Source organism: Mus musculus, chromosome X (genome assembly GCF_000001635.26).
Source record: "Mus musculus strain C57BL/6J chromosome X, GRCm38.p6 C57BL/6J".
NCBI lineage: Eukaryota > Metazoa > Chordata > Mammalia > Rodentia > Muridae > Mus > Mus musculus.
The window spans coordinates 159,683,843-159,709,969 of record NC_000086.7 but is presented as its reverse complement, the minus strand read 5'-3'; the positions used below and the strand labels follow the sequence as shown (position 1 = coordinate 159,709,969).

The 26,127-nt window shown below is 42.0% G+C and overlaps 1 protein-coding gene across 16 annotated transcripts in view; it reads right to left on the bottom strand.

The window, feature by feature from the left end:
• The window catches only part of Sh3kbp1 (SH3-domain kinase binding protein 1), a 349,029-nt gene that overhangs the window by 265,951 nt on the left and 56,951 nt on the right, over nt 1-26,127 (bottom strand). For 3 of the 16 annotated variants that reach the window (NR_110969.1, NR_110970.1, NM_021389.6), the window contains exon 1: nt 1,227-1,369. The exons of 10 other annotated variants lie outside the window; for them this stretch is intronic. Coding sequence is in view for 3 of the 6 variants with exons in the window: in NM_021389.6 (NP_067364.2) it covers nt 1,227-1,277 (51 nt within the window). In the remaining 3 variants the exon portion in view is untranslated. Of the gene's footprint in view, nt 1-1,226; nt 1,466-12,495; nt 12,793-26,127 lie in introns of those variants that run through there. 3 more of the 16 variants (XM_006528929.4, XM_030251431.1, XM_006528927.4) reach the window with 3 other exon arrangements.

Here is a 26,127-nt window from a genome sequence, read left to right as displayed (position 1 = left end):
TTGCTAAACTCACAAAGGAGGTAAAGGGAGACAGGCAACGTGACAGTGGACTTCGGAATCAGATATTTGGTGAACTGATAGGCAATGGTCATCAAGTTCTCATTTTTTCTTGTTTGTCTTCCTCTCCCTGGGTAATAGAGACACTCCTGAAGCTCAAAAGTCAAAGCCAAATCAGAAAGACTTTTGAATTCTCTCTCTCCTACCACGACTCATTACATGACCTCCTAACTCAGGCCTCAGGCCCTAGGATCCACTGGTACCCTCTCCCCAGGAACCTGATGGACATTTGGGGGGGTGTTGGGGGTCACCAGACCATGACCAAAAGAACAACAGCGATGGTCTTAAGCAAGGCAAAGGAGCCAGCTGCAAGGTAAAATCTATGACACTAAGAGAATATGAAGGCCTTTGGGGCTACCCCTGATATGAGCCCAACAGCAGCACTGGTGGCATCCCATGGGACCCGTCACACGGCTTGCACCTGTGAAAGGCTACCATCAAGAGCCAGGCCAACAAGAACCAGGTGAAAAAAAGAGTAAGACTTGGAAGGTTAGTTTTCTTAGTGGCCCAAGGCTACTAGGCTACCTGAATGGGGATTTTCGATAGTCTGATACGGATTAGCAACTAGGAACAGACAATCCTCCTGTCGGACTCCAAACAGACTTTCTCTCCTGCTTCCCATCTTGTCTCCCTGAAACCCCCTTTAGCGCTTGACACCACAGGCAAGTCAGATCCTACACCAGCCTTGTTCCCAGACTCCTACATCTTTCGGCTGCCTCGGAAACGTTTTCTGCCCTCCAACCCTTCCCCTAACTTCTTTCTGCTGAAAGGGACACTTGCTAGGGCTTCCTGAATGGGGCCCATCTATGCACGGTTATCCCTCAGGGGGAAACACCTCAGCTATAGATCACAACCAGAGAAGGCAAGACAGAGAAAAGTAGAAGAGAAGTCGGCTTCAAACCTTTACAAACTGCTACAAACAGATCTCGGTCAAAATAAGTCCTGTCTGTCTGTCCCTGGGGTGACATGGGGAGAAGAAAAGAAAAAAACTTCCTTTTACCAGAAACAAGAGAACTAAGACCTGGATCTAAATGGGAGGAAGTACTAGACTGCAGAGCAGACTCCCCCCTCATGTCTCCCTCTGGGCTTACAAAGTTGTCAGGCAACAAAAAAAAAAGACTACAAAAGATGCAGACATAACAATCAAAGCAGACTTATGGCCTACTTACACTCTCAGGCAAGTCTGTGGGGCTTGGGGCTTTGGCTGCAGAAAGCTCCATTCTGTGGAGTGGGGAATGGTGACTTCTGGTGGACTGTCTGCACTCCCGGGCAGGAGTGAGTTCCGTGCACTCTGAGAACCGCAAGCCTTTCTGATTCACTTGGCAGCAGAATTATTCTAAGCATCCTGTCCCATAGTCAAGCCTCCTGCCCCTCCCACTACACACTCAGGCTGGTGCGTTTTGTTTTGTTTTGTTTCTTTAATTCTCTGCACTCTCTTACTTCTGTCACAAATCAAGTGAAATGCATTTTTCAAAATTAACCCAATCTCTGGCACAGGAGAGAGGGGAACCTTTACCACTAAAGAGGAGGAAGAGCCAACCCATTAGGAAGAAATGATAATTAACATCAGAAAGAAGCAAGCTGGGGGAACTGCAGTCTGCAGTAAGAGCAAAATGGAGATTATTTGAGACAGCTGAGACACTCCACCCAGGCCTCCAGAAGGAGACATGCACGGAAACAAAGGGCATATGGTGTTTGCTTTCTTCAACATCCGTTCTCATCATTAAGAGCTGCAGCAGCGAATCTCAGTGCATGTGGACAGACCTTACCCTGAAATCAATTCTGAACTACAGCTCATAATCAAATAACCTACCTTTCCGTGTAAAGGCCACCCTTGTTTGTTTTTTTTTAAAGTACACATGAAGCAGAATTTAATAAAGTTCTAATAACTGGCAGAATGTCTATTTGGCTTAGTGATGTGTGAGCTATACTTGAATTTCATATTGTAGCTATAATACTGACATATTCAGAGGGTCTTTTTCCTCAAAGTGGAGGTTCCAATAACTAGGTACAAGTGCTTTTTCTACTATTTGCTGCTAGTTATGTATTACTTAACTAGTTCTACCCTACAACACAAAGATTTCCCTAATGTGACTGAAATGATTTTTCCACCCGTGTTAACACTAACACCCCCCTGGATATTGCCCACACTAGTGACCTATCCTGAGATAAAATTTCATGTACTCAATCACCAGACACTCCTAAATGTGTAAGATCTCAACGGATGACTTCCAGAGACATAAAGCTGGACTTACTTTTAACAATGCTAGCACAGTGTTCTTATTCTCTGACCTGTTGAGACCACTGGTCGCCTAGGATGAGTTGGGAGTGAGTCTAGCTGTCCAAGGATAACAAGTTTAAATTTGATTACCACCTTGCCTCTGCTTAACGTAGAAAGGGCTCCAGTTAAAAAGAAGCGAGGGCCCAAGACTCCAACAGGGTTGCTCAGTAACCCTCCGTGAAGACTGATGGTTGCCCATCCCAGGAGATTCAATTCCCCTTCCCACAGAGCATCTGGGAGTGCAGCAGCCTATTCAATCCTAAACCAAGCATTGATTCCGAGTTCACACACACACACACACACACACACACACACACACACACACAAACCAACTAAGTTTATCTAGTTAGCCTACAGGAACTCTCCACTCCCAGCCCCTCCACATAGGCTATGGATAAAAACAAAGGGCCCAATTACCAATGACAGCCATCTTCTAATCATGTTCAAGCTGGTCCAAGGGAACACAGCTACTTCCAAAACAATGTCATAGAAGAGTGATGGCAAGAAGAAGGGTCTCTCCTTTGTATTATTATTAAAAGAGACTGGGGGGGCATGTACCATCACACACGTGTGGATGTCAGAGAGCAGCTTTATGGAAGCAGCTAACTCCTTCCACCTTTATATGGGTTCCAAGGTTCAAACTCAAGTGATCAAGCTGGGATGGCAAGCACTTTTCCTGTTGAGCTATCTCCTTGGACCCCAAACAGGGGTTTCTGATGCCCCATCAAACTGTAGATCACACTGCCCCAGGGCTCCACCCTCCTCTAGCATCTCAATTATGTAAGAGAAGTGATTTATGTTTAAGACAGTCCGGGACAGGTTTCTGTTGTGTGAAATCTGTAGCATGCTAACAGGGATGGACTGAGAAGTAATGGAGAAACGAAAAATAAAAGTTTACAATTTGTCCAAGAGATTCCTTAAAGTAAATATAACAGTCACTGAAAACATCCCCCTTAATGTTTTACAAAGAGGAATTACAAAGATTGCCTAGAGTTGGGCATGGGAAATGGGGAGGGACCATAAGTGGGCACAAGTAATCCTTTGGTAGGGGGGCTGGAAATGTTTGAGAATTAGATTGTGATGATCATTAGACAACTCCAAATACACTAAAATCCATTGAATGAGGCACTTCAAATGAGTTCACTTTACGGTGTGTAAATTAGTGTAAGTTAGATCCCACAAAGCTGTTTGGAAAGCTATTGGGGATGCAGATATTCAAGCAGTAGAGGACATATGTTGCCAGAACATTTTCTCCAGGCCCTTATGAGAAACCCTTTCTCCAGTCCTTCCCCGATTCCTCTAAATCCCTTACAAGGGCATGAACACTTCCTCTCATCTCCTGCCCCCACTTTTCCTACTTCCTATCTACTGCTGCTGGCTTTCTAGTGCTGAGATAAATGCTATGAGCAAAAGAAAGGTAGGAAAGAGTTCATTTCATCTTACAGCTTCTCTTCCATCATGAAGGAAAGGCAGGACAGGAACTCAACGCAGGAACTGAAGCAGACCCCACGAAGAAATGTTATTACTGGCTTCCTTTCCATGGTTTGTCCAGCTTGTTTTATATACAGCCAGGGACGCCACCACCCACAGTGGGCTGGGCCATCCCACATCAATCATTAATCAAGAAAACATTAGGCTGGGGAAAAGGTTCAGTGGTTAAGGGCACTGGATGCTTTTCTAGAGACTCAGAGTTTGATTCCCAGCAACCACTGTAACTTCAGTTCCAGGGGATCCAACACCCTTTTCTTTTTTTTTTTTAATCATCCCAGATAACCCTAACTTGTGACAAAAAACAGCATCTTACTGACATGGCCAAATTCCAAACCCTCATGAAATTGTGGTCTTCTTCCTCCAGTCCTCTGCTTAAACAAGTCCTCCTCCTTAGGGGATCATGTGGTGGCATTCCTTCAGGCCTGCTCCAGACTCTTAGGGGCTCCCTTAGCATACTAGGCTCCAATGGGTGGGAAAAACAGGATTCCAGCTGTCCCTCCTTCAGGCAAAACTATAACGGCATAACAACAGGCAATAGAGACACCTGTCCTACACTGCTGTGATCTTTATCTCTACAGAAGGACTACTGTTTGTCTCATGAGTCACTTGGGTCATTGAAGTCAGAGGAGTCAGAGGAGAAAGAGCCAGAGTCAAGTTTTAGACATCGTTGCTGACTGACTAACCTATGATGACCAGAAGCTCAGCATAGACACAGCTTGATTATATGGAGCCCAGAATGTCAAAGTTGGAGCCTAAGCAGAAAATCCTCTTATTTAGAGCTCCTTCGGTGCTCAGAGTCTCCCTAGGGCAGACATCCCCAGGGACAACACACACACACACACACACACACACACACACACAAAACCACTTGTTCTAAATAACAACCCACAAAGATTAATGACATTGTGTCCAACAATGGCTAACGCTTGGCTTTAAAGATAGACAGCAAATAGAAACAATAATTCATGATAATTCATAGAAGGCACAAAAAGTAGAGAAATGAGTCCCTAAGTCATTCCTGCTTGACCTCAAGAAAAGAGTCACAGGGAAGTTTGGGGAATGATGAAGAGCCACTCATTACAAAGCCTCTGTTAGCAAAAATGTGGACCGTCAGACTATGAAAGGAATAGCCCACAAAACCCCCACTGTAATATCCAGGGCTCATTAGAACTAAGACAGCCCCAAGGCTTTCTTTGCAGCTGCCCCTGGCTCCCCCACACATCATTACAATGAAACCCCCAGCCCCAGAGCAGAAGCTGAAATGATGTGTTCAACATTTGTAGTGATAATTTTAGCTCCTCCCTCATAAGCATGACTTCTCCTTTCCATATTTGGGCCTTGGCTACCCTGGATGAGTCCTGCAGGGCTTCACAGACATTAGCTAATACTAGGCAGGTCAGCAAACTAACTAGTAAGTGCTTTTTGTTCTTCCATGCTTTCTGCTTTAAGTCTGTCTGGACAATCATAAGGAACTGCTCAACTCCTTTCTGAGGGGGTGGCTCGTAAGATTTCACATGTTCTTCTGGTCAGAGAGGAAACTCTTAAGATGCCAGAAACTGCATCATTAAACGTTTCTATCTGATTCCTACAGTGAAGTTTTCCAAGCTGTCATTCCGCTCCTCCTCGACACCACCCCCAATAAACAAAGTTGACAGCTTTATTGCCAAATTGCTTAGTTGCTTCCTCTCCTCCCCACCCTTCCCCCAAACCCAAGTATCTGAAGGCTCCATGCCCAGAGTCTCTAATTCAATAGCCCTGGAAAACCACTTTTTAAACTCCCCCAGGTGATCCCTAAGAGCCCTGAGACAGGGTTAGGTCAGTAATTCTTTTCCAAGTCCAGGCCCCCATCAAAATCTGCATTTCACAGGATCCCAGGAAGGCACATTTAGAGGTTGGGCAAGTTAGGTTATACCCTCATCTGGCTTTAGAATATTATGGGGGGGTTGTTGCTTCCCCCTTCACAAGTGGTAGAACAGCATCAAAAGACACATCGCAATGTCCCCCTGGGAACTTTTTAAAAATTATTATTTTTTGTGTGTGGATGTTTTGCCTGCACATATATCTGTGCACCACACATATGCAGTACCTGCAGAAGCCCAAAGAGGGTGTCGTAACCCCTAGAACAGGCATTTCAGACTGTTGTGAACCATTGTGTGAGTGCTGGGAATCAAACCAAGGTCCTCTGGAAGAGTAGCCAGTGCTCCTAAGCACTGAAGTCATCCATCTCTCCAACATCTCCCCTTTGAACTCCTTTGTGTAGAGCTGGGGACGGAACCCAGTGCTAGAGAAGCTATACACCCCAGGCCCCTGGGATCTTGGCAACAAATGGTAGGAATCGATCCTGCTCCATCCCTTCCCACCCTCCCAGGTTAAGTGTAAAGCAAAGGTAGCCTGGTTTTTTTTTTTTTAATTAAAGTAATGTGTTTTTCCATTTGTGCTGGCAGTATCAGCACTTGCGTTACTATACATGTCTAAAGCCATTGGTCACATTCAAGTCCTAGACAGTCAAGGAAGAAGAACCTGGAAAATCTTTCAGTATTAAGGAGCTGTGTGTGAAACAAAGGAATGGCAGGATAAGTAGTTCTTGGAATTAATGAGAACTACTAGTTTCACCCATTTATTTAAAAAATATATATCAATATACTTGAAATCCTTTTTTTAAAAAACTCATATGCTTATTTCTTTTCTTCAAGTAACTTCATAAGGCATTCACAGGAAGTTGTGGTTTCAGTCAAGATGTAGCTGTGTTTAAAAGAAAATTCACAGCACCCTGTTACAGAACTCAGCCAAGATTCCCAGTGGCTTACAGCTCTGGGTACCCCTTATGCTAATTAATTGCTTTTGGGTTTGTCTTTTTAACATAGTCCAGGACACCCACAGCAAACATGCTTTATCATGGTCCAACTGGGGGGGGGGTGGTGGAGGTGAGAGCACAGACTGGAGGTGAACTGCCTTGGGCTCAGACCCATATGGAACATCTACAGTCTATGCTCCCCTGGGCAACTTGCCTCACTCCTCTAGTTCATGGAAAGCACTAAAGAAAGTGTTACTGTTCTTCCTCTCCTATCATGTAAACTCACGAACCATCCAGATATCTCACCTATGCACCCGTTGGTGTTCAGTTATTACTGCACACTAGAGAGCATACTATAAAATTTTTATTTTCCTCAGTGAATAATCTGTGATTATCAAGTAGTAGCACCTTTTGGTATATAAAACAGTAAATGAAGATGCTTATGAAATTCTTTCTTTCTTCCTTTTCTTTTCTCTTCTTTTCTTTTCTTTCTTCCTTTGTGGGAATAGGGATGGAACCCAATGCTAAGCACATGCTCACTGAGCTATATCACCAGGCAATAATCACCCCTTCATCCAATATAACCAGATCTTTCTCCAACTGTATCCTTAATGTGATTGGTTGGTTGGTTGCTTGGTTGGTTGCTTGCTTGGTTGTTGGTTTGGGTTGTTTCATTTTGTTTTTTGAGACAGGGTTTCTCTGTGTAGCCCTGGCTGTCCTGGAACTCACTCTGTAGACCAGGCTGGCCTCAAAATCAGAAATCTGCCTGTCTCTGCCTCCCAAGTGCTGGGATTAAGGGTGAGAGTCACCACTGCCCAGCATGATAGTGAATTCATACCAAGTCTTGAGTTCCAGAATGCTCTGGATAGCAAAGTGTCAGGCAATGTTGCCTTCACAATACAGTATTGATACTATGTAGAAATGTTTATCACAAGAAGACAGCATAGGGATTGTAATGTTGATATTAACTATTTATTTATTAAGAAAATTGGGGAGAGCTGGGATTTTTTTGTTTTCTTTAATTTTTTATTACTTTTTTTTTTTTACAGGTCAGTCATTACTCCCTCCCTCACTTCCTATCCAGTTTCACCTATTCCAAGTTTTAAGGACAAATGAGCAAGTGCTACACTGTTAAACGTTCACTTATTCAATCAATTTCTCCAAGTGGTTTTAGTAGTCAATGCTTTGACAAAGGTTTACTAAGCATAAGAATTCAAGTAGCTGTCAACAGTTGGTTTTTGGTTATTTTCTTCCTCCAAATCTTTTTAAGAAAAGCCATCCTTCCAACTGAATGTGTTGTTATGCACCTATAGTCTTAGCACGTGGGAAGGAAAGGCAAGAGAATCAGGGTTCAGGAGTTTAAGGCTAGCTTGGCTACAAAACAGGTTGGACATCAACATGAGGCTCTATCTCAAAAAGGGCTGGGGGCTGGAAAAATGGCTCAAAGGTTAAAAACTTATACTGCTATGGCAAAAGACCCAATTTTAGGTCCTAACACCCAAGTCAGGAAATTCGCATCCACCTGTAACTCCAGCTCACGGGGATTCACTGCTCTTTTCTAGATTCCATGGGCGCTTACGTTCACATGCACATACCCACACACATACACACAGAAATAATAAAACTAAAATAAAACCTTCTTAAAAGGTCTATCATTTTACATAGTTCATACACTTAAATCCTGGAAGGTTAGGCTGGCAGACTTCAAGTACTAAGGTGGGCCCATAACAGATTTTCAATCTCTGTCAAGCCAGGTAACCCCTCAGGCTTCAGTTCCCACCTGTAACATAGGAACAGCCACTACCAAGGACAAGAGATAGACCTAGGGGATATATGGTAAGGCTCATCAGCTGAAGCAATGTAAATTCTTTACAGTTATGAAAAGAGGCACTGCATTTTTAATGGCTAAATAAATGTTTCTACTTACAACTACAACTTCACATTCCCAGGCCCTGAAGTGGTGACAAAGAAGGTATAAAATAAATCTTCCTCCTCCAAAAAAAAAAAAAAAAAAAAAAACACCAAGGAAAGAGAGGAGGAGTCATCCCTCCATGCATTAAAAGGAAGACATTTAAGTAAGCAGAAGAAAAGCCACCCACTCCTTCCTCCTAAGATTAGCCAGGACAGTGACACAAATGTAAGGCTGCTCTTGCCAGCATGTGTCCCTGACACTTGTACCTTCAAAAGCACTCATGTCATACCTGGAAATCCAACCTTGGTCATGCCTTGGCCATTGCTGTCTGTCCTCGGGCTGTTCCGAGCAGTGCTAGGTACCTCTTGTTTTTTTTTTTTTTTTTTTTTTTTCTCCTAAGGGGGAATGGATTTCTCCATGGTTCCCAAGCCAGCACTGTGAGCTTTCTGTGTTTTCTCACTGGTCCTCCTATGACTCCAGGTGAGGTTCCTGCAGAAAAGTCTGTGAACGAGTAGAACCCTTCCCCCAGGAGAGACAGCCAGCCCACACCTCCCCCTGCCCCAGCAATGTGTTATAGTTTCTAATTTACTCTTCCTATCTACTTCTAGGGCATCTGAAGGCTTCTGCCCCTGTAGCAAATGGTCAGGTCCTGTCTCATGTCTCAGAAAGCACCTACTGAGCTCCAGATTTTAAAATGGCCATTTTCTCTGTGAACTTGGTTCTCTTGTTAATTACCAGTCTCAATCTTATTGGAGTGTGGCGGGACCTGTGTCCAGCTCTCTACATCTCTGTCTTGAAACTGTAAGTCTACTTATTTACTTTTAAAATGTGTCAACAATGTGGTAACAGTTTGATAAATGTAAGTAGCAAACGGCTAGATATAGGCTATATTGTCATACATACTCTTACATAGTTTAACAGCTCAAAAACATTTCATACTATCAAATTAAGGTGCGGGTGACCAATGTGCACTGAAATATAAATACAATATTTTGGTCCTGTTCACCTGAGCTATCAAAAATAATCTGTACATTTTAAAATTTCATTTTTCTTTAGTGCACATACATGTTCGTGCATGCATGCGTGTGTGTGTGTGTATGTGTGTGTGTGTGTGTGTGTGTGTTGTGTATACAAAAGTGGGTGTCAGGAACTAGTTCTCTGCTTCCACAACGTGAGTAGTGGGAATTGAACTTAGGTCAGACAGCTTGTAATGGGTACTTTTACCACAACGTACACTTTTGGCAACCTTTGTCCTTATTCTGAAAAGCAGACACTATTTAACTACACTATTAAATTTTAGTGTTAAAGAAACTAAAGTTGAAATAGAAAAATGTGTCAACAAGAATAAATTCTAAAATGCAAATGATTAGAAATCAACAACATGAAAATATCACATGCTAATTTGCTCTTTTTTGAACCAATATCTAAACATCATTGTCAACCTTCATAAAAACTGAAGGCTTAAAATGAAACTGGACCAGGTAGCAAGTATGAGAGCCCCATACAATACATTCAAATATAACACCTAGTGATCATATGTAGGGTTAAGGAGCTGCAGGCCTGGAGGCATGTCCGAACCTCTGAAATTTTATCTTGAGATCAACAAGAGTATGGTCATTCTGCCCCTACATGGGATCTGCATGTCCTGGTGCACACAACCCTGTGTCCCCAACCTTTGCCCACTGGAGGAGGTCATATAGCCTATAGCCAGATTAAACTTCCTTTCCCTTTATAAGGTCATGTCCAGCATCATCTGGAATTGCTCTTCATGCAAATGAGGCATTCCCAGCACCCTGGCCAATGATGTACATTGACCCCAGTAGCCCCTACTCACAGCCCAAAAGTTTAAATAGCTTTTATTCTCCGCAATAAACTGAACCAGTTCTCCGAAGCTGTTCTCGGGTGTGTGTTCTTTGCCCATGTACTCACTGCTGACCAACATCACCTACCCATGCCCAGCTAAGCTTCTCTGCCTCCAGTCTAGCCTGGTACACAGCCATATAGAGTAGACCTTTGGATGCCCACGGCCTTCTTACCTGTACTCAGCAGCAATATGAAAATGAAAGTGGCACCAGCTTGGTAAGAAAGAAGCTCCCTCTTTATTTAAATCATTCACTAGCTCGGGCCACGGCAGATAAAGTATATGCTGTTAAAGAGTAAAGCATTTAATAACTCCAGACCTACAAGTTAGTTTTAAGGATCATGTATTAAATTCAATTAAGCCAGAGGAATACTAAGCATGCTCATTCTACAACCACAGGATACATTCTAGCCACTCTGGGAAACAAAAGGCTGACAGGAATCACCTACCAATCCCTAGCATCAGGACAAACAAGGAAGAGGCTACAGATCACAAGAAACTCAGTGACAGTACACCCAAGAATGACAAGCATGACCCCACAGTGAATTCATTAAAAAGGAGAATGGCTTCTAGTTGTGTTTATAATTTGATATTCACTTGTATATTCCAACTAAAAAGGAAAGAAAATAATATAGTTTGGGGTAAACTGAATGGCCATTTGCCTTTCCGTGAAATGAATGAAGGCAGGCCTAAGTTTTCTGTAATGAGGTAATCTGGAATCATCTACCAATGGTGGCTTTAATTATCCTCCATGGCCCTGGGAGATGCACTCCACGTGGACTTGCAATCAGGGCAGCCATTTAGATAGCAAGATCACACACTTCACTGTGGCTTGTCAACTGTGATTTGTTGATACAAGGGCTGTTTACAAGTCAGCTATAGCTCCGCATTGCAGTTGCAACCAGCCTGAAATTGATTTCCTATCCAGCTTAAGGGCTGGGGATTGTGTTCAGCTCGGAGCTAGCAGTACCCTAGACTTGATTGTCATTTAAAAATATCTGTTAATGGAACCCATTCAAATTCAAGTTTTTAAAATAAAAGGATGAGTTAAATTGATTTTTTTTTAAAAAATCAGAGGCTAAAAAAGGAGTTAGATACACAGGCTTTAACTACCACCAACAGCAGAATTCACACCATAATTGCCTGGATTATATAAACCAAAGATATCTGCTGTCGTGTGACATTTTGAACTAAATAACAGTGCAGTCTCTGGAAGAAATATGAATGCATACAGAAAATGATTCTCAACATTCGAAACCACACGAAGCTGATGTCCTCCACATTCCAATTTTTCTGAGTTCATAGTACCTGCCTCCGAAGCCTGATATAATCACCCATTTAACACGGACGAGTGCGGACTTCATATGGTAACTGTATTTGTTAGCTGGCAATTACTGGAATTTCAAGAGCAGGACAGAGGCCTTGGCGATGGAGCACAATTGTTTAGTACTTACCTACTACTGAGTACCAGGCTCAGAGTCCCATCCCTAGCACTGCCAACAATTTTTTTAGAAACAACCAGAAATATTGCTAAGAAAAGGAAAAAGAAAAAAGAAAAAGAAAAAAAAAAAAAAACCTGTAGAGATACAGATGACTTGTTGGCTGAGGGAAATCGTTAGAGACTGAATTGTGAGCGTGAGCCAGGCCATTCAACAGCAATTACAGAGTAGCAGCTAGCAACCTGACTCCCTTCCCAATGTGCCCATGGGCGTTCCAATACAACACAGCATGACTGGAAGTTTAGCAGTTATCCCTTGATAATGTTTATGGCTTTAAACAACTGCAATGTGTCTTTTGCTCACCATCTGTCCATGCTGATTTTTTTGGATGGCGTTTCTTTACTATGAACAGTGTCTGGTCAGTCCGAAACTAAACCCTCATGACACTGCAGACAATGAAATACCATGTAAACATGCACAGCCCAGCTCAGAATACGTTCACGCTTAACATTTCATCAGTTTCAATTAGGGTTTAGTATAACCATGATCATAATGTACATTTAGTCATTATTTTAAAAAAAAGATCTTGTTGAAATACATTTTCTTCCATAGTATATTTTTAAAAGCCCATCTTTGGGTTCCAAGAGGCTCCCACCATACCGATAACAGCAACTGCACTCAGCCATCTCAGCCATTGACCATGGGTTATTTACAGCCAGCAAAGTACTTCCTCAAGAGCTGCAGCATAGCCACCTGTGTGCAGCTGCTTTGCAGCACAGCCACAACTCGAAGCAGCCCAGCAGCACAGTGTTTACTGGTAACCAGTGAGTTGGGAAGCCTCCTTAAAAAAGCAGCTCAGTAGGAAGGGCACGTGGGGGACAAACATCATCCCCATGCACAAAGTGCAGGGTTCACACAGTCGCCTGACCCCCGGATCTCCATCTGGGACCACCTGGCTCCTGAACCCCAGGGCAGGATGTGGTTTGGCTTGAACAACTTCTCAGCTTACAAACTGAGCACATTTGCTTTCTGTACTCAGGCTCCCAGAAGCATATCATATCTTCCCCCCTCACCCACCTCTCTCTCTCTCTCTCTCTCTCTCTCTCTCTCTCTCTCTCTCTCTCTGTCTCTCTCTCTCTCCCTCCCTCCCTCCCTCCCTCCCTCCCTTCCTCCCCTCTCACCCCTGTCTTTGGGAGAAAAACTTGGTACTGATGAAAAGCATGACAAGAGAGAGAGACAGAGAGAGGCTTATACCTTTGAAAAACAAAACAGGCAGCTCAAAACAGAAAGAACCGCTGAGCTCTTTCTACAAATGGTGGTAGGGCAGGAAGTAGAAGCTGGGAAGCAGACTGCATCCTTAGTGCATGGACTAAGCGAGGCATCCACCTCTTCAGCTGCACCCTCTCAGAAGTTCCCTTATACACACTCATCTTATCTTCTCCATGGCCCAAAGATGATGAACATTACTCCTAGGCTTGTGGGGAGATTGGGACATCTGTTATTTTAGTTCCCCTTGTGACTTAAGAAACTACAGTGAAATCCAAAGTCTGCTTTTTAGCTCTGCAGCTATCTATACCACCAACAGGTCCTACATGGAGTGCTTGCACTTACAGGGTGAGCCTCAGCTTCTTTGTTTTTTTGTTTTTGTTTTTGTTTGTTTATTATTTTAGCCATGTTCTAACCCCTAACTGATCACTGATATGGACAGGAATTACTAGGGTTAGACAATTTTTGCACTTACTTTTTTTCAGTTTTATGGATATATGAAACAACAAGTGAAAACTATATAGAATTACAATATGAAGATTTGATGTATGTATATGTTATGAAATGCTTATTGGTATCAAGCTAATTAACATACCCACCATTCCCACATGGTGAAATGAGAGATGACTTTTGCAAATTATCCTTTAGCTTCCATAAGAAGCCCTACAACATGTGCATATACAAATACACACACACATATATGTATATATATGTGTATATATATATATAATTTTTAAAGAATACTTGACTGAATGTAGTAGCACATACATTAAATGTCAGCACTTGGAAGGTAGAGACAGGAGTCTCAAAAAATGTCTCAAAAAATACTTTAACAAGCAACACAAACAAATGAAAATTTAGAAAATAGCAATAAAAAGGGAAGTATAGAATTGAAAAATAGTCAAATTTAAAAGCCTAGTGGATAAGTTCAGTAATAGATTAGGCATGACACAAGAAAGAATAAAGTTAAAAATGTATCGATAAAATATATTCAGCCTGAATAACAGAGAGAAAGTAGCTTCAGACATTCATGGGACAACAGTGTAAAGTCTAATGCTTGTGTCCTTATATTCCAGAAGAATAAAAGTGTGGAAAGAGTAATTCAAATAAATAATGTATGAAAACCCACTAGATTTGGCAAAAGACAAACTTCCAGAATCAAGAACTCTGCAGAATCTAAAACAGGATAAACTCAAAGAAAATTTTGCCAAGGAATTTCACACTCAAACTTATAAAAATTAATGACAAAGAAAAAACAAGTAAGACATTACCCATAAGGAAAGATTGGAGACAGTGGATTTGTCATATAAAACCATAGACTTCTGTGGCCTGAAGAAATGGCCCAAGTGGGCAAATATGCAAGCATGAGGTCCTGAGTGTGGATTCCCAGTACCCAAGTCTCAGCAATTCTCACCACTCTCTACCATAAACTCCTCCAGCTCAAGGCCTTTCCTTCCCCCCAGCTTCTGAGTCCCTACTATTTTAGCCATGTTCTCTCTTGGTTTTCTTGGTCCACACAAGACAAGAGATTGGCAGCACACATCTCTAGCCCTAGGACTGGCTGGTGTGGAGGAACTGCAGGTGGAAGCTTACTAGCCAGTGAGTTGACCTGAAATAGCTGGCTGGCTAGCTTCCATGATGCTGCACATAGGAACTCACAGAAGTTGTTATAACATGCACAACACCCAGAAATGGAGAGGGGAATTGGGCATGAAATCCCACCCCTAGCTGAGGAGTTATTAGAAATCATTAGCAGCTAGGAGAGAGAGTCTATATAAACTGATGACATGACCACTCTAAGGGATAATTGAGAAGTGTGGTAGTTTGAATAGGAATGGTCCTGCAAACTCTTGTGTTTGAATGCTTGGCCCATAGGGAATAGCACTATTAGGAGGTGTGGCCCTTTTGTAGTAGGAGTGGCCTTGTTGGAAGAAGTGTGTCAGTGTAGAGGTGGGATTTCAGGTCCCATATGTGTGCTCAAGCTCTGCCCAGTGTAGAATATAGTCTCCTACTTGCTACTTGCGGATCAAGATGTAGACCTCTCAGCTCCTTCTCCAGTACCATGCTGCCTGGATGATGCCATGCTTCCCACCATGATGATAATGGACTGAACCTCTGAACTTGTAAGCCAGCCCCAAGTAAATGTTTTCCTTTATAAAAGTTGCCTTGGGGGCTGGTGAGATGGCTCAGTGGGTAAGAGCACCCGACTGCTCTTCCGAAGGTCAGGAGTTCAAATCCCAGCAACCACATGGTGGCTCACAACCATCCATAACAAGATCTGACTCCCTCTTCTGGAGTGTCTGAAGACAGCTACAGTATACTTACATATAATCAATAAATAAATCTTTAAAAAAAAAGTTGCCTTGGCTCTTCACATCAATGGAAATCCTAAGACAGGATTTTATTGTAGTATGAAGGAGAATAAAGCCAGAGGCATCAGGGATAAGTCCTGAGCAGGAAGAGAAAGTAGTAGACTAAACATGACCAACAGAATGGACCAGGCCTTGATGAGGTGGAGAGCAAGAGAGGAAGAAGAGAGGGAGAAGAGGAGAGGTAAAGGAGAGAAGTCCCAAGAGGACCAAGAAAACCAAGAGAGAATATAGCTGAAATAGCAGGGTTATATAGACATCAGAAGCTGGGGGAAGGGAAGGCCTTGAGCTGGAGGAGTTTATGGTAGGGCATGGGATGAGAAGAGCTGAGACACTCAGGATGCCAGCAGGGACTATGTAACAGATGTTTGATTTGCAATACTGAAAGAACCTAAGGACCAGCATGCTAATCGGCACCAAAGTTAGCCATTTGCTCCCAGGTTCTTTTTGGACTTGACAGAGCTTCAGTTTTCTCTAAGAAATGAACAATAATAAACATTAACAATCACACATGTGTATACATCAAAACAAAACTCTAGGAATGGTAGAAGGGGCGAGGGATAAAAGAGCATAATGCAGAATATACTAAAATATAATCAATGCACATTATATATATATATATATAATTTATATATGATATATGATGAATTTTAAAATTAAAAAGGGAGCTTGAAAATGCAGAGGATTCCTAATTTATAGTGGTTTGCTTTACAATTTTTCTTCTTTACGCAATTTTGAAAATAATAGCAATTCTGTTGAAACTGTATATCAGATCATGGAGTTTGGTATTTTTCGGAGTGACATGTAGCAGAATACTCTGTCACAAGATTGAGCAGTGGCAGTGAGCCAAGGCTCCCAGTCAGACAAATGATCATGAGGGTAAACAATTGATCCTCTTTGGTATACTTGGTTACTGATGTTTTATAAGTCAAGTATAATAACTGTATTTTTGACTTATGATCATTTCAATTTATGGGGTGCTTATTAGGAAATAAGTCAAGGAGCAAAATCAGCAGTGTGAGATGAAAGACCGACAACCTTGAACTGCGGCTGGAAACCTAAGTACTTTCTCAGCACTTGCCAGAACTATTGAGTGGGAAAGCAGTGTAGATCTAAAACTAAACATGATTAACCAAAAGGTTCCGGTTGGCTGTTACAGAATACTCCACCCTTACACCACATAGTTCACATTCCTTTTAAGTATTTATAGACCTTATCTTGGATGATGATCATCATCATCATCTAACCTCAACCTGTTTAAAGGACTTGAAATCATACAGACTATATTCCCTGGTCGTAGTATAATCAACCTTAAAGTCAACAGTCAGAAGATACCGGGAAAGTCTCAAAACACTTAGAAATCAAATGACACATTTCTAGATAATTTGTGTTCAGGAATGAGAAGACTGTTTCTCTTACTGAGCAACTGAAAATGGTGTTTGGCTTATACTAATCAGTTGATATATACTAGTTACTAATGCAAATAGTAAGGCACTCTGAGATGCTGGGAAAGCTCTTGGTGTTTTCAGTTGGTTACTCTCTGATACAGATGCTACAGTGGAGTTAGGAATGCTGGCAGTCTATTTACAGGCCTTTCATCTTCAGAATTAAAAGAGGAGAATAATAGGGTAGTATAGGTAGAGCTAAGATGTCCATCAGTCCCAGACATCCTAGCTCTGAGCTCCTGAGCAAAGACGGTGTTGTAGAAAAAGAGAGCTATTAGTCGGTGGATAGAAAATAAATTCTAGAGACAATATAAGGCACAGTGACTCTAACAACAAGGTATTGTATAGTATTTGAAATCTGAGGCCTGCCACTGGTTTCCCCTATATCACTCAATGACAAGAGTCAGTCTCCACTTACAAGACCACTAGCAGGGAATAAGAACTTTCTCTCAGAGCAATTGCTATCTGTACTTTAAACCATACAATTTCAAGCAACATTTATTCTCTAGAAGCTTTGAAGGTCAAAAATGCTAGCAGGCTCAACTCTAGGTTGTCCACAGCATTTCAAGCTGCCAAGTAGGAGGAACTTTTATCTGGAGGCTCAAGGAATGCATTTTCAAGCTCTCCTGGGGTTTTGGCAGAATCTAATTTTTGTGTCTGGGGGGTCTGAAGCCTTAACATCTTCTGTAGCTACTAGCCAATGCCTAGACTCTGCTAGTACAGGTTGCTGTATTGCTCTTCCTTCTTCAAAGTAGAAAGTCCTTCTCAAGTCTTTACTGTGACTTCCCCTTCTACCATTTATACACAGCGAGCTCTCAACTCTTAAAAGGTTCATATAATAAATTGGGCCCAGCTAGATAACCTCTCATTTCAGCTCAGCCATGACATTTAGCAAAACACAATCACAAGTGTCACGTGTCATATTCACGGGATGTCAGGATTTGGGGAGAGCCTTGGGGATCATTTCTTTTCTTTTCTTTTTTTTTTTTTTTTTTTTTTTTTTTTTGGTTTTTCGAGACAGGGTTTCTCTGTATAGCCCTGGCTGTCCTGGAACTCACTTTGTAGACCAGGCTGGCCTCAAACTCAGAAATCCACCTGCCTCTGCCTCCCAAGTGCTGGGATTAAAGGTGTGCACCACCACACCCGGCTTGGGGATCATTTCTAGACATCTGCTTATTTTACTACTCCTGAGTAAGGAGTAGAAGAAAATTAAGGACTTGATCCAGAGATTCTGCTGTTTGCCTGTATTCATTCTAGTGGACTTGAGGAGAATGGTTATTTACATATTCCTATGTTCTTTATGTTGTATACACTTTTTACAATTATACCAGTCACTCATAAAGCTACTTTGTAGATATATATATATATATGTATATATATATATATATATATATATATACACATACATATATACATACATACACACACACACACACACACATATATATGTGTGTGTGTGTGTGTGTGTGAGTGAGAGAGAGAGAGAGAGAGAGAGAGAAATATATAACACTTTCAAATATAAGTCACCAACTACCAATTCATGTTCTTGAGGAAAGCTCTGCATATAAATGGTGGTGCTTCCCTATCAGTGCTACAGAACAAAATGAATGACCAAGTCTATGAGATGGCAGAATCATCTGAGCTGTTTTGTTTTGAGACAGGACCTCACGTAGGCCAAGCCAGTCTTGAACTTCAACTCGATATGTAGTGGAGGTTGATCCTAAACTTCTGATCCTTTTGCCTCCACCTCCCAAGTGCTAGGATTACAAATGTGAACCACTATGTCTGGCTTTAAAACAAAACTTAAATAAAATATGCTATGTCTATTATGCCAACTCCTCCCTCTACCCCAAGTGTCTGACAAGGCAACACACATGGAGCACCGCCAAGTAAGAGAGGAGCACTGGTTAGAGTCCTCAGCTAGAGCCCCCACACACGTACACACAAGCTATAATATCCAGTAATGGTCACAGCAACAGTTTAGATTGTGATCTGCTAGAGAGCTGGGGCTTAAAACACATAGTCTAAAAGTCCCTTTCGAAGCTAGGATTTGAGACTCTTGTCATTAAGGAAATAAAAGATTCTATTATACATAATCAAGTCAATCAGGAGGACTACAAGTCACTAGGGTCACAGCTTTCCCCGAGTCAGAAGATGCAACACACTTTCTTGCCTTATAACTGTTAGGATGCCTGAGCTTTCAAATGATATGGGCCCTTCCACATCACATGCGTCGTTAATTACTTCAGGTCCTTCCTACTTAGATGCCATTGTGAGAAATGTCACTCCAACAGTTCCAGTTGTTAGGCTTATGACTTTTTCTGAAAATGAAGTGTTTAATGATGAAAATGTAATTTGAGCTGGAATTGCTTGCTGCGGGGAGCCCCAAGGATAGAAAACAACAGTCACACTCCCACTTAAAGGGCATATCCTAAGCACTGAAAAATGACAAGTTTGCATACTAATTAATAAAAATGAAATATTTTCCCTAATTGCCTTACTTTGGAATATGTAAGGAAAAGAAAGCAAGCCTGCAAGTAGACAAAAGCTGCCTTGTTACTGTTGTTGCTTCTTTGTTGTGAGTCAGAGTCTTATTAAGTGACCCTGGATAGCCTGGAACTTACTATGTAGACCAGGCTAGCCTAAAACTTAGAGATTCACCAGCCTCTGCTTCTTGAGTGTGAGATTAAATAAAGGAATGCACTTCTATGCCCAGTCAAGGCTGCTTTTTTAAAAGGTTTCATATCAGATTTTATTCCTTTTGGTAAGCCATCTGGAGGAAGCACAATGCAGCAAATGGTAACGGCACAGAGAGGAATTGCCATCTGACATCCAGATAACGCTATCAGCTCAGGTTAGAGAGCCAGCTGTCTCGGTTAGAACCGAGTTGTCTCTGCTCCCTACTAGCTCCTGAAACGATGGATAAGTTCCTTAATATGGATACACTGTGTTGCCTCTTCTGAGCATTATTTTTCCTAAATCAAAACTGTAACTATGTCGTAGAATGGTACAATTTCATAAAAGCATAAAATAACGCACACAAAGGGCTTAACTTCCTTCCTGCCTGGCAAACAGCAAGTGTTCAGTACATTCTGACGGTGGCACTCAGGTCTCACCCGCAATGCTAGGCAGCCAGCAAGCCTTGGGTAGAATGCAGCCATCATAATTCCATAAAATCAGCCCAGCAATCAGGGCCTAAAAACAGTGTCTCTAGTATGTTCAAATCATTGCCCTATGAATAAGCCCAGAAACGTCTCAAGTGACATTTTAACCAGAAACACCTTTGTCAATCATCCTTGCAGGACAATGCCTAGGACATGTTCTCCAAGGCCATGGCCCAGGCACTGTACATTTTTTTTTTCTGTGAAGAGAAGTTATATTTGTGACAATATGGCACTCCGTTCAAGGTGTCTCCATTATGCTCATATCCTTTGATGTTTACCCACTGGCTAGCAGCCTCTCTAGCAGACACCCAACAAATGTCTACGATGCGAGTACATGTACCCAGGCACTTCACTGTAAATGTGAGCAAGAAGAGACTGAACCCAATGGTCCAATGTTTACTTGGCATGTGTGAGACTGGATTCCATCCTCAGAACTGAAAAAAAAGTCTCTACTCATAATGAAAGGCACCTGGCAAATCCCCTGCTTTTTTGAAAAGCAACAGGGATATTAAAATTAATCATATACCCTTTGGGTGGGAAGTGTAAAGAAGAGCAAAATTTTTTGAAAGGGAATCCAAGAATGGCATGGAGTACGAAAGAGCAATGTGGAAATGTCTGCCTCATGCCACTTGTTGAAGGAGATTCCTGTGCCTTTCCTAAATCAAGAATAGCGGCAAAAGTCTGAGCTTTGTCTCAAAGTGACACACGTATGTAGAATATTGGCTTTTTGCCTCATTTAGGGACTGCATTGGCCAATCTTTACATAAATCAAAAAAGAAAGCTCTGAATATGCCAAAAACAGAGCTCAAACACCCAGCAAGGGAGTAGTAAGGAGCTGGGAAATTGAGCTGAGAACTGTTACACTTCGCACGCACAGAATGCAAACTGTAAGTAAGCATACTTCAGCTTTCAACAGTGGCGCAGGGGGGCATACAAAGGTAGTTCCATGGACAGAGCCAGGCCAAGAAAACAGCTTGCTTCCTCACAGACAGTGTCAGATGCATTTCAAGATCAACGACCATATTCTTTTAACCCCTACCACAGCTTCCTGCTTTCTGCATGTAAATTACAACACATCTCATCCCGCTTCTCTTTACCTGGGAGCCCATGTCAAGAGGTACCAAAAATGATCAAAGCACCATGCTGTGTCCATCTCAGAGTAAGGTTTTTAAGGGATGATACTTGTAATTAAATCCAAGGAATGAGCCCACATGTGCCTGTACAGCTGCCCTCTATTTTATGTGGCAGTTTGAGGCCTTAGAAAGGACATAGATTCCTTTATTAAATGACTATGATGACTCACTGTGTTTTTTTCTTAATATTGTAAACCATACTATGGTCTTTCATGGTCAATTCATGAGAACAATACCCAAACCTGGAAATTAGTCCAAAACAAAATAAAACAAAAACAAAAAAAGCCCACAGTCATGATCATGGGATCTTCTAGTGTTATGTTAATGCATTTTCTTAAGGGAGACCCCAGGAGGGACATCTGGCTCTCTGGAAATATAAATTGGACTAATACTTTATTAGGACACTTTACAGCCCTACAAAAGTCAGAGAATAACTCATAGAAAACACAGTATGGCGTTTGGCTTTTTTTTTTCCTCTTCTACTAGAGATGATAGCTCCAAAGGTTAGGGTTTTATTGTCCTCTAAGACATGAACCCGTTTTGAATCTCACTTTACAGTCTTATTTGAATATTACACTGACTTTTTAATCAGTTCCTCATATCCTCAGTAAATCAAGTTTTGTTATTCCACTGGTTTCCTCATTAAATGAGTCCTACAGAGCTTAGATACATTCTCTCTGTGCGCATGTTTTTAATAATATAAGGATTAGTCTTTGATAGTTCCTGCCCCCCCCCAATCAAATCAGCTCCAAGAGACTGAGCTCCGTGCTTCAGATTTCCTCACCAGTCAGACTCACCAGGATGCAGGCTCATCTGTTCACTGGGCTTAACTAGCAGACAAGAGGCTCAAAGTACATGCATAACACCTACCACCACTCCTTACAGATGACCAGGTTCTTTAGACAGAAAAAACAAAACAAAACAAAAACAGCCTACTGGCTGAAATCAAGGGTGACATTCCACTTCTAATATATATATGAAATTAATACATGTATTTATAGAACACTCACAAGAATGCCACAAAAATCTCCAAATGAAACAACCCAAATAGCCATCAACCAATAAAAAGGGGGATTGACAAGATATGATATATTCATTACCATGTAAACTATAATGGCAATAAGTATTGACACATGCAACAATTTTGTGACACAAAAGAAGACATATAAACTAGCACATGTTCTTACAGCCCTACTTACATGACAATTCAAGTATGGGTACACTAATCTTTCGCAATAGACTGATCACTTGGGGAGAGGAGGGAATGTATAGGAAAAAACAAGAGAAATTTGTGGGGTGGGAGATGGCAGAAACAGTATTGATCTAGATAGTAGTTGTAGAGGTACATTCTTATGTAAAAACAAAAATCATAATGGATGCTGACATCCATTTTAGTCTATGTAAAAATTATCTTTAAAATGAATTAATTTTTTTGAAGAGACAAGATAAAGGAAAACATCCTAAAACATATATCACTATATATGTTATTAATATGTAGTTAGTAGAGATCTAGCACTGATCAACATGAAGAAGATAAGACTACGTTGCTCATCCCTGAATGGCTATTATCACATTCTGTGGTGGTTTGAATAAAAATGGCCCCCATAGGCCCATAGGGAGTGGCACCATTAGGAGGTATGGCTTTGTTGGAGTAGGTGTGGCTTTGTTGGAGGAAGTGGGGGTGGGCTTTGAGGTCTCAGACCTTCAAGCTTGGCTAGTATGTCACCGTCACTTCCTGCTGTCTGCAGATCGAGATGTAGAACACTCAGCTACCTCACCAGCACCATATCTGCCTGCATGCACCCATTTTCCCCTGCCATGATGATAATGGACGAAAATAGCCAGCCCCAATTAAATGTTTTCCTTTATAAGAACTGCCATGGTTGTGGTGTCCCTTTACAGCAATAGAAACACTAACTAAGACACATTCCCTACCCCCAAGGCTTAGGGGTCATCAGGGAAGACAGGGCAGAAAAACTATAAGAGCCAGTGACAGTAGACACCTACAACAAAACAGTATTTGCAGGATATGGCAACACCATTTTACACATGAACTCACAGTAACTATGACTGCATTACAAAATCAAGAAAGTTTGAATAGCAGCATGGATGGTGGCCAGTTCATGAAGCCCCAGTTCTCTTTAAGTAGCTATTATCAAGTGATGGCTCCTGAGGGAGGGAGAGTAGGTCTTCTTCAGGGATCCACCCCCTGAGATCCATGTAGGCAGTAGTAAATGGACTCTGTGATTTTTTTTAAAAAAAAGACAGAATATATGATGTTGGAAGGGGGAAGCAGTAGGAAAGATAGGGGAGGAACTGGCAGGGAGGAAATGGGAGAGTGTATTTGATCCAAACATCATATCCTATATGAAATTTTCAAACAATCAAAGAAGAGAGATTCTAAGAAAAGAAGTGGGGAAAGAGGGAGGGTGGAAAAGAGAAGAAGGAGTTGAAAAGATTACAGAATACAGAGCACGGTACGAATATGGTAGAGATGCTGGACTGGGAGAGTTGAAGGCAGTCCCCGAATGCTATTATTTCAGGAAAGTGTGCTCAAATGGGGCACTAGGGATTTGATAAACCAACTGAGAAAATACTTAAGGCAGCTCTCTGATGGTGATAACATCAACAGAGGCACACAAATAAATGATGGGACTCCACAAGATTACTTAATTCGATCCAAGACAAATTAATTCTTAAGCTAAATAAAATATTCAAAACTGGCAGATGTATGCCAATATGATTGTTATTGCTTAAAAACACATTTTCTTTTTAAAATTCACTGCGGGAGTTTGAATTGTTGTTAAACTCCTTTGCATCCACCTACTGAGTTTTCAATAATAAGCCTAAGGGTGAAGACTGGAAAATAGACTCAGCCATCTGAAAGAATCAAAGTTTCCATAGATTGTGAGAGCCAGGGGTGTGGCTCCTAGACATTTCTAGTTCATCGACCACAGGTGGGCCAAGTGCCTCCCTAGAATGTGACTTCCTCTCACTGAACAAGGACTCAAGCCTAAGTTAGGGGACAACTGATTAGGAAAGACAAAGAGCAGGCCATCCCTGTATGTGGTAACAGGACAAAAGGCACACTTACTCAATGATTGCCAGTTCAGTGCCATTTAATCCCCAGAGCAGCTGATGAGGGAGTTGGGCTTACAAAAGAAAGTAGCATGCTCAGATCAACCTGGAGCCAGATTAATAAAGAGATTTTTCAATCAGATAAAGTAAAGATAAACCCTAAGACAGTAGCAAAGGGATAAAGAGAAAGCAAACCGGAGCACGGAGGGAAAAGGACTGAATGTGAGCAGTCAGTTCTCTTGTTAAGGAACAGAGGCAGCCCAGGGACACCCTACAGATAGGAGCATAAGGAGTAGCCCCAGAGCCCTGTGCTCTCCCTCTTTTCTGTCTCACCTTCGAGCACCCCTGGAACCAAAGCCCATCACATGCAGGGGTCTGTATCTGAGGGTTCCCAAGTCTAAGCCAAGGCAATGACCTTCATTCAATGACCACCTGGCCAAAAGAACCACATCACCCCCACATCACAGGGAAAGCACCTTCTATTCTCTTCTTCCCAAGCTCCTCCTCTTTTCCCATGTCCCACCTCTTTCTCACATTCCTCCACCCTTTCCCAAGGCTCCTTCTCCTTCCCAGGGTTTTCTGCTCTCTCAGCCACATCCTCTGCCTCATTATTTCCTCCTTCATTTTCACCCCAAGCATTGCCCCCTCCTTTGGGGAACCTCTCCTTTCACACGCAAGTTTGGCCCAACTTCAAAAACAGCCCCTTTCCAACGTGGTAAGATTTGTTTGGAAAGGCACAAGAATTACCTCTAGAGAGACAGAGCCAACAGAGTCAATCAGTGGTAGCCCAGAAGTTGTGCTTTCCTACCCCAAGAATGAGAGGAAGGCCCTAATTCCAGCATAGTCTCAACATTCCTACCACAGAAAGCCAAAGCAAGGTTATCAGCATATGCCAGCTGAACGCTGCTTCCCTCCCCAGTTTGCTGTATACCAAAAGCAAAGACAAGGAGAAGTTGGCACGGCCATCTGAGGGCAAGATCCTGAAGAAAACCTGAATTCTACTCCTATTCCATTTAGATTCTCACAGGGTAAAGGTTGGAGGCCCAAGCACTGGAAACTTGTGGCTCTTCACATGGTTTTACCAACAACCCCCATAAAGCCTTCCCACCCAGCCCTTGAGGCCCCTTTGATGCATGATTCTCTGGGTCCAAGATTTCCCCAACAACCTGCTCTGTACTGGCAAGACACACCCCTGCATATGGTCTGGTACCACTGAGAACTCTGCTCCATGCCTGGCCATTCTCCATGAATGGAGGGTAATTATCTCTTCTCTAGCATGGGACCAGAAGCTTATGGTACTGGGTCTTTTAGACTTGGTTAATATTTCCCACGGGCAACCTCTTCTTAACCCCCAAATTCACCAGTGTTTACAACAGTATGTGTATTAATAGGAATGAGAAACCTTTGTAATGAAGCCCTAAATGAGTTTGACAGAGGGCATAGGTTTCAAAATCTTCCTAACAAAACAGATGCTATTCAATGCTTCACAGACATAAACAAGAAAAGGAAATAATACTGCTGCTGTGATGAAGGCAAGTCTATGAGGAGAGAGTAGTAAAAGGCATCATTTAGGTTCTGCATTTGATTTGAAGGCTCCCAATGTACATGGCCAAGACCGAGTTTCAAATTCCATTTTGCATGGAATGTAAAAAAGGAACAGTCTTCTCAAACTCTCAAAGCAGATAAACCAAACAATTTCACAGGCTTTATATTTTTTTTATATTTTCTCAGCATTTTCTAAAAGGTGATAAACCATTGGGGTGGGGGAGATCATTTTGGGTCTTAAAAAGAAGTCACTTAACAGATACCCCACATACATGGGGCAAAATTATATGTG